The sequence below is a fragment of the Poromitra crassiceps genome (genome assembly GCF_964638095.1).
Source record: "Poromitra crassiceps genome assembly, chromosome: 1".
In the NCBI taxonomy this organism is placed as follows: domain Eukaryota; kingdom Metazoa; phylum Chordata; class Actinopteri; order Beryciformes; family Melamphaidae; genus Poromitra; species Poromitra crassiceps.
This window is the reverse complement of record NC_139623.1, coordinates 74,571,836-74,586,835: the sequence shown is the minus strand read 5'-3', so window position 1 is coordinate 74,586,835 and position 15,000 is coordinate 74,571,836. Positions and strand designations below refer to the sequence as shown.

The window sequence follows — 15,000 nt, the reverse complement described above, 5'->3', positions numbered from 1 at the left end:
TCCCTTCCCAGAGGAGAAGTCAGCGAGGCTAATATCAACTTTACAGGCCGTGTGCCCAGAATTAAGGAAAAGCATAAGGAGCTGAGTTTCTTGTAAGCACACTCTGTCTGTGTGGACGCCTGAAGCTGTTCTGAGTTGTTTTGTTTTTGTTGTCATTTTTCCTTCAGTTGTGAGGATGCGTAGCCAGCCAGCACCACCCCTCTGTATTAGCTTCTTTCATTCATAATGAAGAGTGGCTTTGTCCTTGAGTGTGTTAGCCTGTGGCTAGCCGCCCTCTCTTTATGCTACAGCAGACTAATGCTTTCATTACAACAACACACTATGCATGATAGCTTGACATTGTGTACTTGGCACATTTTGTGAAGACTTTCATATTAAAGCATGCAAAATATGGACTAATGATGAAGGCGGTGGCAGCCTGTTATTCTGACTGACTATTTGCCACTAGCAGCTCTGGGGTCAAGCTTAGTTTGTGATATTTCTCTTGTTTCTTCTGTGGCGAGGACACTGTAGATATTGGTGTAGCTGTTGCTCGAATGCATTTTGTGCCAAGGTCATTCCACGAAATAATGAAGAACAGTAGTGTGTTTATTGCCTTTAGTGTTTTTGTCCCAGAGCCTCAAGGTTTGGTCCAGTCAAGCACATTCCTGTGTGATTATGAGTGCTCCGTCTCCGTTAGGTTGTAAACTCTCTAGCCTGAGGGCAGGTTGAGTACACATACACAACACACACACACACACATACACATTTACAGAAAATAAAAAAATATAGCTGAAAAATTGCCGACAACTTGCTGTGTACCACCCAGGTTAGTGTAATAATGTACATAACACATCAACTCAGTGGACAAATTGAGTCAAAACTATTGAATTCAAAATTAAAAAAAACTTTTATTAGAACAGTATTTGCAAATTTGCAGTTGCACACTGTGTTATTTAATTAGATAAAGCCTCTCATTTGCATAAACATAACATTTCAGAAAATTTGTAATACAAACAATAATTGACTGTTTTATTCCGGGAATGAGATGAACTTGACCCACTTGGCTGAAAGTTAAATGTTCTCAATCTTGAGTGGATTGAGAAGGCAAGAGTGCAGAAGAGTGAAGTGTCAGGATAAAAGGGAGAGAACTGTGAGGAAACGAGCTGTTGTATATGTGTGGGAGAGCGAGAGAGAGAGAGAGAGAGAGAAGAGAAGAAAATCAGGTATAGCAGTAGGAAGTAGAAAGGAGTCGTGTGTGTGTGTGTGTGTGTGTGTGTGTGTGTGTGTGTGCCTGCCTGCCTGTGTGGAATAGGCTAGCTGGCAGCTGACCCTCATCCCATGCTGTGAGTCCCTGCACCCCCCTGGAGAGTGACAGATTGTAGCCAGCGACAGGAAAGAGTAATGAGAGAAGAGAAGATTGGGAGGAGATAGAAGGATTTAGGGAGAGAGTTACTGTAAGAAGAGGGAATGTCTGGACCCCCTGTGGTGCATAAGATTGTCTTGTGGTGATGACTTCATACTGAGAGAGTCAGTTCAGGTGCTGATCTTTTTTGACGATCTCTGTCCAATTAAAGATCTGTTCTGGGTTTGGATGATTTTTCACGCTCAAGCTCTCTTTCATGCAGCTTTCAAACTTGCCATCTTTCTTATTTTCTTGCTCACTCACTCATCACTCACTCACTCATCACTCATTCATTCACTCACTCATCACTCACTCACTCATTAACTCACTCACTCATTCATTAACTCACTTACTAACTTACTCATTCCCTCACACACTCACTCACACTCAATACACTCTTTGACTCACTCACACACACGCTTGCTCACTAAGTCATTCATAACACTCACTCACTCATACATTCACTCACTCACTCACTCACACACACATACACTCGCTCACTAGGTCACTCCCTCACCTATTCATTCACTCATTTACACACTCACTCATTCACTCACTCAGAGGGGATTACATACAGACGAGATTACATACAAAGTCAATGCAAACGGGACGCGATATTCGCCTCATCGCCCGTTTGCTCGAGTTGAACTTTTTCAATTTTTCACGCCTTGGTGTGAATGCAGACAGAGACAGAGAGCGAGCGATCTGGGACGAAGTAATACTCAGTCCACTCCGTTAGTATTTTTATTGGTCCCCGTGCGTCTGTGGAAAATAGCCCCAACATTTATTGTTTCTACAACGCCAGTGACTTCTTAGCTTTTGATAGATGATGCTTTCACTGGCGCTAACCCTCTCTCTCAATCACCAACTCCTCTCAGAGACACACACACAGAGAGGTGAGAGAGAGAGAGAAAGAGAGGGGGGGGGAGACAGAGAGAGAGAAAGAGAGAGGGGGAGAGAGAGAGAGAGAGACAGAGAGAGGGGGAGAGAGAGAGAAAGAGAGAAACACAGCAGAGAGGAATGAGAGAGATGGGCCGGGCATTGACACTGAAAGTCCCAGCTGACTCACTCTGCAGGCTGGCATGTGTAATTGCTTGCGACACACCAGGCAGCGAGGAAAACTAAAGCTGCGTTCACACCGACCTATTAAAGTTTTTTGCTGGCATCGAGTTTACATACAAAGTCAATGCAAACGAGCGATTGAGTGTATATTCGCCCGGGAGAAAAATCGCTGGGCGTCCGAGCGACAGAGAGAGAGCGATAGGGAGAAAATTTGCTCGTCGCCCGAGATGTAATATCCCAACTCGAGCAAAATTACGCTGGCATCAGTCGCTCGCTGTTCAGCGCTGATTGGCTGCCGTGTGAGAGTGTGTCAAGGATCACACTGGCTTGGAACAAACCGCTGGTTTATTGTGTGGCAACAAACCGCATTGACAGCTGATTGACAGGCTGACAGCTGACATGAAGTGAAGTCTGTACTACCGGTATAGAGCTGGTGTTAGGAGCACGCTGATAGGCTTAGCTTGTAAACAACTACGGTGGCTTGTAGTGGACAAATATCATGACATTGCGTAACGTTATAGCCCCGAGATGTCCGTCAATTCTTGTGCCTGTTGACGAGCGATTTAAACAGAGCGAGAGAGCGATTCCAAAGGGTTGAATCGAGCGACAGAGAGAATAATAAATATCTCTTTGTGAACAAAGCTTTAGAGAGGGTTCTCTTTGAAGAGCACCTCCGATTGTGTCAAATGAAACATATATATGGAGGGCTATTTTTGAATATGAATAAGCCCACACTGCAGGATCACCACTTCAACAGATCGGAGGGGGGTGGGGTGGAGAAAGGAAATGTTAGCTGTGCACTACTGTAATACAGAGCCAGAACAAAAGCCTCAAGTCGTTGATGGGGCTAATGTTTTTATTTATTTATTTATTTATTTATTTATTTATTTATTTATTTATTTATTTATTTATTTATTTATTTATTAGATTAGATTAGATTAGATTAGATTAGATTAGATTTATTTCGAACATGGTGAAAACAAAAACAAAACAAAGATAAAAATAAAAATAAAAGAAATATAGGCAAGAAGTGCCAAACAATCATAGTCAATTGGAATTCACAGCATACAATAGACAGCAAATTTCCAATCAACTTACATTTGTTTATCATGCCCGAAAAGGAGTAGGAAGAAGTTAATACTTATCAAGTCCTACCCCCTGTTATATCTATAGGCTTTATATGACAGTATTATACTGTAATAACATGTTATACTACTATATTATAAGAGATGTGTACATACTCACATTATATCCATAATAATATCACACATACTATATACACTTTGTTATATACACGTTTTTCCACGGAATTGTGTTTCTAGGGAACAGTTTGGAACCAAGCTTATGTCCTGTCAGTTATTGTACTAGCAAACTACTGCAACAGCAAGTACAGTAAGCTGGGGGGAATTTAGAATGTTTATGTGCCAGTTGAAACCAGCTATACATATCGTAACCCCCCCCCCCCCCCCCATTTTTCCTCTTCTCTGCCACCCAGAGTCGACCGTGTTCTTCCCTCAGCAGAGCTTGTCGGTGGAGGAGGATGTGGGAGAGCTGCTGGTGCCGGTGCACAGGAGTGGAGACGCCAGCCAGGAGCTCATGGTGGTCTGCTCCACACAGCAGGGTACGTACCATGGATGTATTAAAAGAACTGCATAGGGGACGAGCCACGCCCACGCCACGCCCACGCATGCATTTCTTCCTGGTTTTACTTCCTGACCATGCGGCCCAAGGCGAAGTGCGCATGTGTGCCATGACGTATTCCATGACGTCTCCCACCCCTCTCACCCATGGATGTATTATAAGAAGGAAATACACCTGTATACAGCTCTTAGTGGCTTCTGAAGAAAAAATGACCCCATAAAAAAATATTTGATAATTAAAAGAGTCGTTTTATACTTTGAGTGACACCCGGAAAAAATTCCACTGGGTTTAACAGCTGCTGGGACCCCCATGCAAGTGGATGGGAATTTTCCTTTCTGGGCTGCATGGCGTCACGTGACTTGCAATACAGAGCTTCGCCACCATGTTCAAATGGCTTCACAGCCCAGTGCTATTCCTGGGGGCTTGGTACGTACGGCCTGGCCTTTTTTCACTCAATAATCACTCAATAATCCCCATCCTGTGCCGCTCCTCATATGGGAGAGATGTTGTTATTTAATCGCTGCCCTGCAGTCAACTGGGTCAAGGTTAGGTTTGTTCATCTGTCCATCTGTCCAAACTTTTTATTTTTATTTTTATATGTTTTCAACATAAAGTATCATCATTGAATAATTGCACTTGTGTCAGTAGTGTAAGCATCGATGCATAAAGCTCCACAACAAAAAACAAAGATATACACATAGTTATACAAAATAAGAAAAAAAACATTAAAAATTACATGTCGATAAGGTCAGTCTGTACTGTAGATACAATATCTGTATTGGACAAGACTTCAGTCTCACGGTACAAATGGAAATGAAAGTTTTATTCAGGCATGGTGTCAAAATTATTATTATTAATAATAATAATAATAATATTAATAATAACAATATTAATATTAATATTATTATTGTTTTAATTGATGTTTATTTGAGAATCCCTTTAGTGTGTATCTGATTTTCCCATCAGCTGTCATACATGATATTTCCAGTCTCAGACATCACTACTATAATTTTGAGACCACTTGGAGGGAGGCGACATCTTCCAGCATTTTGAAATGATACTACCGGTAATTGGCCTAATGGCAAGGCTATAATTAGAGGTCAAACATTTTCACTGAAATGTGATCTCTCAGACATCGCTCGTCCATATTTGACGAAACCTGGAAAGATGATGCATTTTGGCGATGGTGTTTGGCATTTCAAGAATTATAGTGATTTACCTAGGGCAGTGGTTCTCAAATGGGGGTCCGGGGACCCCCAGGGGTCCGTGGCACTTTGCCAGGGAGTCTGCGAAAAGTTTTCAGGAAAAAAAAAAAAAATTTTTTTTGCAAAAGCTTCATAGTCCAACAAAAATATTTTATGCTTTAAATCTAAAATGGTTCATGGATTACATTCTAATTTAACAAAGCTATAAATTTAAAAGTTAAGCACGTTACCGTGGAAACAATTAAGCTTAGCCCAAAATCACAAATCAGAATGAGGGGGTCCCCGGTATATTTTCTATCTTGGGGTAGAAGGGGTCCTCGCCTGAAAAACATTTGAGAACCTCTGACCTAGGGCGCTATAATTATTAAAGGTCACGATTTAAAAACTTTGAAAGGCCATAACGGCTACAGAACTGGTCCAAATTGTGAAAACTTGGAGGGACAATGTATTTTGCACAATGTTCCGGCATTTAAAGAAGTAGAGTGTTTGGCCTGGCGAGAGCGCTGTAATAAAATTTTAACCTGAAACATGATCTTATTTTATTTTATTTAAACTGTATTTATCCAGGAAGCTCCCATTGACGTACAATATCCCTTCTTCCAGGGAGTCCTGGTCAAGAAGGCAGCAAGGCAGCATGATATTTCACAAACCATTGGTGCAATTTAGAGGAAACTGAGTGGGATGATTTTCGACTCTATTTTGGCTCTGTGTTTCAAACTTGTCTTGTTACCAATTGTCCCAAAGGCTGCCCGCTTAATTTGTGGGAAAAGATAGACCTACTTGTTTCAAATTTGATCTGTTCAACCCACTCACACTCCAAATTGTCTACTCTACACTCTTCATCACACCACTTTTCCCATCACATTCTGCCACACCACCGCTCTGCTCAAATGCAGCATATCTATCTAAGGAAAGAAAAACAAAAACTGAAGTGGATCATTCAGTATTATTAATAAAAAGGATCCTGTCTGAAAAATAGTTTTACCTACTTTTATCTCCTGCCACTCTTTAAAAGCACACCCAGATTTGCTTTAATGCCATGCTATCAGTCATTCTATCCTATAATAATAAGAATGCCAAGTGTCTGTGTGTGAGTGAGCAGAATTGTGTTCGGCCACAGCTATGCCATTTTACGTGCGATCGGGCTGAATCTTTCAGGAAGTGTAAAGAGCCTCCCCTATGGGTGAGCTGGATTTTTTTAATAGGTAATTAGGGCTGATTAATTGCCCTAATTACCTACAAATGATTGCCCTAATTACCTAATGATGTGATGTCACTTGAGCAATGATGACATCATCTGGTGACATCATCACTAATGACATCACTCACTGATGACGTCCCAAACTGTGGGCCGCGCCCTCCTGGAAAAACGTCTTTAACATGTGATTTTCCATTGACAAACGGCAGTTCCCCTCAAGTGAAGAGAGATCGTCTTCTCTCTGTATCTCTCTCACTCTCTCCTCCCTCCCCGGTATCATGTTACAACAGTGACACACGTGCACGCAGGCACTGACACACAGACAAGCTACAGTATAGCGTTTATGAGTCGACTCTCTCTCTCTCTCTCTCTCTCTCTCTCTCTCTCTCTCTCCCCCTCTCTGTGCTACCTGCTCTGATCCGCAAGAGTCCCTCCTCAGCAAAGAGAAAGAGAGACAGGCAGACAAGGACTGAGTTCAGCTCAGACAAAATGTAACAAAACGTTTATTGGAACGGAAACGGTGGTGCGTTGAACACTTGTGTTATGCAGCGTTGCACCTGTATCTGTTGGATCCACTGAAGCACTCCACAAGTAAACGCCAGTATATGCGTGTGGTACTGGTAACCATGGAAACATGAGCATAAAACCTAACTCTTAATTTTTGACTTTATTATAATGTAACAGTATCATCTAAAAGACATTGAAAATATGATTTTATTTAAGAGAGACCGTTAAAAACAGCTTACATTGTTAGTCAATGTGTTTTATTATTATTTTCAAATAAAATGGTTTTCTTGATAATAAATAAAGATCTGACCTTCAAAAAGTATTTTTCAGATTTCAAAGTGGGGCCCGGCATTCTTAAGTTTGGGAACCCCTGCACTAGTGGACCCCATGGGAGTTAGACCTTCCCCTGGGAGTTAGACCTCCCCCTGGGAGTTAGACCTTCCCCTGGGAGTTAGACCTCCCCCTGGGAGTTAGACCACTTCTGGGAGTTAGACCCCTTCTGGGAGTTAGACCCCTTCTGGTCTGGAACACAGTTGTGGTCCCCAAAGCCTCCGGGACACACTCAAATTATTTTTTTCTTTCTTTTTTTGCTCCTTTATTTATACACAACTGATTCTCCCTACTTCTTCTTCTAATGGCTTTCCGGCAGACTGGATGGCTTGCGGCACATTGCTGCCTCTCAGAGATGACACAAATTCCAGACTCGGGGGTCCGCCCCCTCCTCAATGTTCCTCCATCACACTGCCTCACTCTCCTATTCGACCTCCATGTTCCCGGACCTCTTGACCCTCGTGCCAGCACGCCGACCTCCCTCGCTGCTTAATGGCCATCATCGGGCCCCGGTCTCCAACTGCCTCCTCATGGCCATCACCCACTCCTCAAACTGATGGCATCACCGATGACATCATCACTGATGACATCACTGATCACATCATCACTGAACTTATAGCCTCAGCCTTAGGGCAATCATTAGGTAATTAGGACAATTAATCTGCCCTAATTAAAAGATCTGGCTCCATCACATCCGCAGGGGTGCTCTTTACACTTCCTGAAAGTACTCACTCACTCACTCACTCACTCACTCACTCACTCACTCACACACACACACACACACACACACACACACACACACACACACACACACACACACACACACACACATTTTTTATTTTATTAGTAGATAAGTGATATCATCAGTGACAGGGCTTAAAATTCGGTGCCGGATTATGAGAATCGCGCATATTTTTGTCAATTCCCGCAGATTTGTAATTTATAATGCGGGAGAAGTCGCTCAAAATTCAAACAGCTTTGCCAGTAACATGACACTAAGAAAGTCAGATGTAACCAAATCTAACTGACATCACTATTGTTGTGGACACAAAACAAACAGCACTTCTGATAAAATGTGTTTGATTAAAAGTGTAGTATCACTCAATACAAAAAAATAAAGGCTTTGATGGAACCGAAAGCCTATGACTGCTTAGTCTGCAGATAAAACACAATGACAAAAAGTAATAGTAATTTAGACTCAGGTGTGCATAAACTACAGGTTAAGAACTTCCCTTTAAATACAAAAATGTGAAATTATTATCGCTTATCAGACAGGAGAAGCAGATATTTGTCGTTATAGTATCGGCTGAAAAAAATCCCCTTCAAGGTCTATAGATCCCCCCCCCCAAATCTACAAATCCCCCCTATCTGAATAACATAAGGGGGGAATTCCCCCCCTGTTTGCAAAGTGAATTTTAAGCCCTGAATGATGTGTCCGGAGGCTGTCGAGACCACTGTATTCCAAACCAGGGGGGGGTCTAACTCCCACGGGTCCACTAGTTTTTTTAAATATTTCGATCATTCATCAAACTCAAATTCAAATTCTTCTTCACTGCCCCTGGCTGCCTCTCCTCCTTTGCGGCTCTCTCCCACAGGTTCAGCCACAGGGACGGTTCCCACCGCGGTCTTGTCTTACTCGGACTTCATCTCGCGTCCCGAGGAGCACGGCAGCATGCTGCACTTCGACAAGGGCGAGCGGGAGAAGCAGTGCCACGTGCTGATCATCGACGACTCCCTGTACGAGGCCGAGGAGAGCTTCAACCTCACGCTGTCGCTGCCCATCGGGGGCCGCCTGGGAGCGCACTACCCCACCGCCAGAGTCAACATCTTGGCCGATATGGACGACGGTAAGGCCATCCTGCGGCTCGAGCATCCGGGCATGTCTATTGAAGTTACGTACGTATGAGTCAGAGGTAGGGCTGGGTTAAAAAAATCGATTCTCCGATTTTAAATCGATTTTTATTTTAATCCTTTGATATCGATTCATATGTCCAGAGATCGATTTTTTTTTATTAATTTGTTTTTCTTTTTCTTTTGTAAACATAGGCTATAATATTATAGGCTGTGTGGTAGTTGAAACATAGTTTCAAGTTGACATTTATTTATGTTTGTAGTTGACACAAAAACATAAATACTGTAGGCTACATAAATGGAAATGTTTGATCATTAATATCTACTTTTAGAAATTATATAGGCTGAAATCAAATCACTGTGCATTATTGTGAAAGTGTCTTTATTGACAGATGAAAAGGCTGTTATTTACCCTTTGTCACCACCTGGTGAGTAAATATATGTGTAACTAAAACCATTATAATTGATAACCGGTCCGCAACTTGGCGCAAAAAAGGTTGGGAACCCCTGTGTTACATAACTGGACAGTCATGTAATTCAGGTTTACAGCTCAAAAACATCTTTTAGTATCACTAACCAAATCGATATTGAAATGAATTGAATCGGAATCTAATCTAATCTAATCTAATCGGGATTAATCGATTCGGAACCTTGTGAATCAGAATCGAATCGATTCTTGAAATTTGAACCAATACCCAGCCCTAGTCAGAGGTGGAGACTTGAGTTGCATGACTCGAGTGAGAGTCAAGTCACAGTTTTAATAGCTCAAGACTTGAGTTGATGCATGAAGAGAAGACTCGAGACTTCACATGACTTGGCTTCTGGTGTCTTGGGACTTGACTTTGACTTGTGCTTTGATGACTTGAGAAGGCTTCAGTTCTCAGTCTCTATCCGCTTTGGGCGGAGATCTCCGATTGTCTGGGAACCGAGACTACAGTGTGCGTGTGATGAAAGCTCAAAGTGAACAGGTCCTTTGTCTTAGAAGAGAGGCTGAGAGGATTTCACTATTTACTCGTTGTGTGCGCGTGTGTGCGTGTGTGTGTGTGTGTGTGTGTGTGTGTGTGTGTAGTGTGTATATATACTGTATGTATATTGCTCACATGTATGGATGTGTGCACATGTGTCTTTTATCCATAAACCACCAGACACTAACTTCATGAGTTCAAGAGTGTGCATGTGTATTTATAGTGCTATAGACATTCTGATGTTTTGACAGATGAAATCAAGTTCCTGTCTCTGTGTTATTAAGAGTTTTGAATTAGTCGAGTGTGACACACAGGAGTCTGGTGGGATGGCATATCACACACACCCCTGGTCTGCTTTCATCACGTTACAGCATCATATTTGCAGAGTACATTACTGTACATCTTTCATCACGTTACTGATTTGCAGAGTAGATTACTGTACATCGTATTAATACATGTCATCGCTGCTGCACTCTGAAAGGCATGGATCATTTGTCCTGGGACAGACAGGCCTGCTGGGAAATAACAATAGCTATTACAATCTACAGGCATATTCTCCACAATCTCACTGTTCTGCATTGATCCTCTTTATTGACCTTGTGAGATTGAATGGCTCTGTTCAAGGTTATGCTTTGTGAAATGGCACGCTGTCATCTAACTATCTAACTATAAAGCAAGGAATCTGTCTGTCTCTCTGTCAGTCGGTCTGTCCTTTGCATATTAGAACTGTTCATCCGATCTACTTCACACGTGGTGGGTGTGTTGCTCAGGATCCATGGAAGTGCAGTGTTGAGTGTGAAGTTGTTTGGATGAATGCATCGGCTAGAAAAAAATAGCGTATCCCTATGATGAGATTAGATTGGTGAAAGTTTGTCCAGAATTATATTGTTTTCTCTCCCCTGCTGCAGGTAGGATGATGCACATAAATATAGCCTACATTATGTGAAGTCATTGCAGAAATGTGTTTTTATTGTAAAACTAAATGTGAAGTAGGGCCAATTTATTGGAGCAGACATCACAGTATAGCACATGACAGTAGAAGCGCATTCCGCTGTCACTTATCTAAATCACATTAAATCGACGAGGGATATATATAGGCCCAGGATGACATATATGTTTCACATAGGGTTGTGTTTGGATTTCGCAATTTTATTTTGTCCAATATTGAAATGTTCTACAATTGCATGTTGTGGTAACATTACACATTATTTCAATGTATTTCTATCTACGTTTCTATCTATTTAGGCTAATTTGGATGCTTTATTATCGAAATGTATTAGCCCAATGCATGCTGGGAGATTTCACATGTGTGGCTGTGGCAGGGAAGCCAGGCAGTGAACATTTGTTTGGCCAGAATGATCTCGTTTTCTCTCGCCTTCACTGCACAGGTAGGATGATGCAACAGCCTCTGAATGTCACGGGCTCAAAACTGTCATGTTAGAAAAAACTGTCATGTTGTTATACTATGTACGGTATAACAACTTCTTTTTTCTATCGGACTTGCCTGTCTGAGCAAGGGAGTGAGAGAGAGAAAGAGAGGGGGGCAAACTGAGATCAGCAGAGCCGAAGCTGTGCCTGGGATATCCGCGGCGCACTGAATAAGCCTGGTTTTCAAAAGCGCAAAGCGCTAAATTAACGCCAGGAGGGAAGATATCATTAGGCCGGTATTTAATGCCGAAACGCCCATTCTGGCCTATTCTGCCACTGCGCCACGCCTATTTCGCGTAAAGCGCATTTCGGGGCGTAAAGCCATGTTGCTATCTTCCCGAGGCAGGCGCAAGGCACGTTTTTTTGCGTTTAAGGCCAGTTTTTGCGCCTAATGCCTGTGGGAGAATAGGGCCCGATGTGTCATTTTCTGCCTCCCAGAGGATGAAACACCGTCATCAGACAGTAGCAGTGGATGAAACACCGTCATCAGACAGTAGCAGTGGATGAAACAGCGTCATCAGACAGTAGCAGTGGATGAAACACCGTCATCAGACAGTAGCAGTGGATGAAACAGCGTCATCAGACAGTAGCAGTGGCTACTCTGCAGCCAGGCAGCCCACATGCTTCCTCGCTCTCTCTGTGGAAACCTGACCAGCTGACCTCAACAAGAAAAACAACAGTTTGGATGTTGCCTATTTGCTTGTGTGGGTGTGTGCTCGTGTGTGTGTGTGTGTGTGTGTGTGTGTGTGTGTGTGTGTGTGTGTTTTATTGTGTCTGGGCAAGTGTGTGTGTGTGTGTGTGTGTGTGTGTGTGTGTGTGTGTGTGTGTGTGTGTGTGTGTGTGTGTGTGTGTGTTTATTGTGTCTGGGCAAGTGTGTGTGTGTGTGTGTGTGTGTGTGTGTGTGTGTGTGTGTGTGTGTGTGTGTGTGTGTGTGTGTATGTGTGTGTGTGTGTGTGTGTGTGTGTGTGTGTGTGTGTGTTTTATTGTGTCTGGGCAAGTGTGTGTGTGTGTGTGTGTGTGTGTGTGTGCCTGCTCTGCGTGCACAGATTCTGCATCAAAGGTAAATGGTGAGAAAAGCACACTGCTAGTGTGCTCTCTCTCTCTCTCTAGCCCCATTTTTCCTTCCCCCAGGTCAAAGTCAAGTTAAGTCTGTCGTTCTCTCTTTTCATCTATTTCTTCCATCCCCTTTGCTTTCTCTCTCTCTCTCTCTCTCTCTCTCTCTCTCTCTCTCACTGGGCCCAGGGGTGTCTGCTAGTTTTAGTACTTTATCAGATTAAGCTCTACGGCACCTGTCTCCCAGAGTGTTGCTCTCCGCATGGCTGAACACTCAGACTGGAAACTGACTGTTGTCATCTCCTTGTACCCTAGCTGCCATATATATATATATATATATATATATACACACACATTTTGCACCATGGGTGGTAGGTTGCTTTGGGCGCTGAGCTGGTGGTATTTTTGTTCCACCTGTCATCATTATCGGGTAACACACATCCCATTGAAGTTGCTTTGTTTGGGACAGCTGAGAATGTCCTATAAACTGTATTTAAAGGCAGCGAAAACACACAAATGGCTGCTAACACACACACACACACACACACACACACACACACACACACACACACACATAGTAATTATCACAATTTGGCTTTACACCTTCCCCAATCCTCCCATACTGCCGAGTGATAAACGACAGGCTCTCAGAACTGGGGGGGGGGGGGGGGGGGGGGGTAGAGAGAGAGAGGGGGTAGAGAGAGAGGGAGAGAGAGGGCGGTAGAGAGAGGGGAAGAGAGAGAGACAGAGGGCGGTAGAGAGAGAGGGAGAGAGAGAGAGGGTGGTAGAGAGAGAGGGAGAGAGAGGGCGGTAGAGAGAGGGGGAGAGAGAGAGAGAGAGAGGGCGGTAGAGAGAGAGGGAGAGAGAGAGAGGGTGGTAGAGAGAGAGGGAGAGAGAGGGCGGTAGAGAGAGGGGGAGAGAGAGAGAGAGAGAGGGCGGTAGAGAGAGGGGGAGAGAGAGAGAGAGAGAGGGCGGTAGAGAGAGAGGGAGAGAGAGGGCGGTAGAGTGAGGGAGAGAGGTTGAGAGAGAGAGGGGGGGTAGAGAGAGAGAGAGAGAGAGAGAGAGAGAGAGAGAGAGAGGGAGGATGCGGTTCACACTCGTCACTCATCGCTCGTGGTGTCAGGAAGTGGTCCTCGCCAGGCGCAGTCAGGACATGTGTGAAGGCAGACATGTATATTAGCACTCATGCAGCCGTTTCCTCTCCGAGCAGGCAGGAATGTATTTATACACTGTTTACACATCTGCTGTGATTCCCCTACCACTGTTGAGACACGCATGAACGCATGTATACATGAACCTAATCATCAGACAGAATACTCTCACCGGCCCGTGCAGTGTGTGTGACCGTGTATATGTAACGTGCAGTGTGTGTGACCGTGTATATGTAACGTGCAGTGTGTGTGACCGTGTATATGTAACGTGCAGTGTGTGTGTGACCGTGTATATGTAACGTGCAGTGTGTGTGTGACCGTGTATATGTAACGTGCAGTGTGTGTGACCGTGTATATGTAACGTGCAGTGTGTGTGACCGTGTATATGTAACGTGCAGTGTGTGTGACCGTGTATATGTAAGGCCCGTGCAGTGTGTGTGACCGTGTATATGTAACGTGCAGTGTGTGTGACCGTGTATATGTAACGTGCAGTGTGTGTGACCGTGTATATGTAAGGCCCGTGCAGTGTGTGTGACCGTGTATATGTAACGTGCAGTGTGTGTGACCGTGTATATGTAACGTGCAGTGTGTGTGACCGTGTATATGTAACGTGCAGTGTGTGTGACCGTGTATATGTAACGTGCAGTGTGTGTGACCGTGTATATGTAACGTGCAGTGTGTGTGACCGTGTATATGTAAGGCAGCTGCCTAAAACTAACCGCCTAGGTGGTGGTCTCCTCATGTTTCTTGTGCATCTTTTTTAAAATGCGTTACGCCAAGAGTCTCAATTATGGTCCTCGCGGGACGCCGTAGTTCAATTCCTTTGCTTGCGTCCTTGCAAGGTAAAGCCGTGTTAACCAAATGGCGCAATTAAATACTAAATAATAGAGCTAAAACCACTCACCCATTTCATCTGTTCATGCAGTCTCATTGTTAAATGTGTTTAGTGTTGTGTTAGACAGACTCATGACACGTCTGGTCAGGTCGAATACCCAGTCTAGACTGATCGTGCATTCCTTTATAACTGGGACCTGGTAATCTTACCGGTTCAAAGTTCATGAGCTGGGACATGACGTCACTAGAGCTGGTTTTTCCCATTCCAAACTCGTAGGAGCCTCAGCAGCCCCGACGTAAAAAATCCAAGATGGCTGATCCGCGCAACAACAGTAGTTATAATCGTATAAATGCTATTATAGCACTTCTGTCTTGTTTGTGTCTCAATAAA

At 43.6% G+C, this 15,000-nt stretch overlaps 1 protein-coding gene across 1 annotated transcript in view; it reads left to right on the top strand.

Annotated features, from left to right (window-relative positions):
- The window catches only part of LOC310786280 (FRAS1-related extracellular matrix protein 2-like), a gene marked incomplete at both ends in the record, with an annotated part of 317,396 nt that overhangs the window by 264,971 nt on the left and 37,425 nt on the right, over nt 1-15,000 (top strand). The window contains 2 exons of the mRNA XM_083647442.1: nt 3,942-4,067; nt 8,923-9,174. Of these exons, the coding sequence (XP_083503568.1) occupies nt 3,942-4,067; nt 8,923-9,174 (378 nt within the window). The remainder of the gene's footprint in view (nt 1-3,941; nt 4,068-8,922; nt 9,175-15,000) is intronic.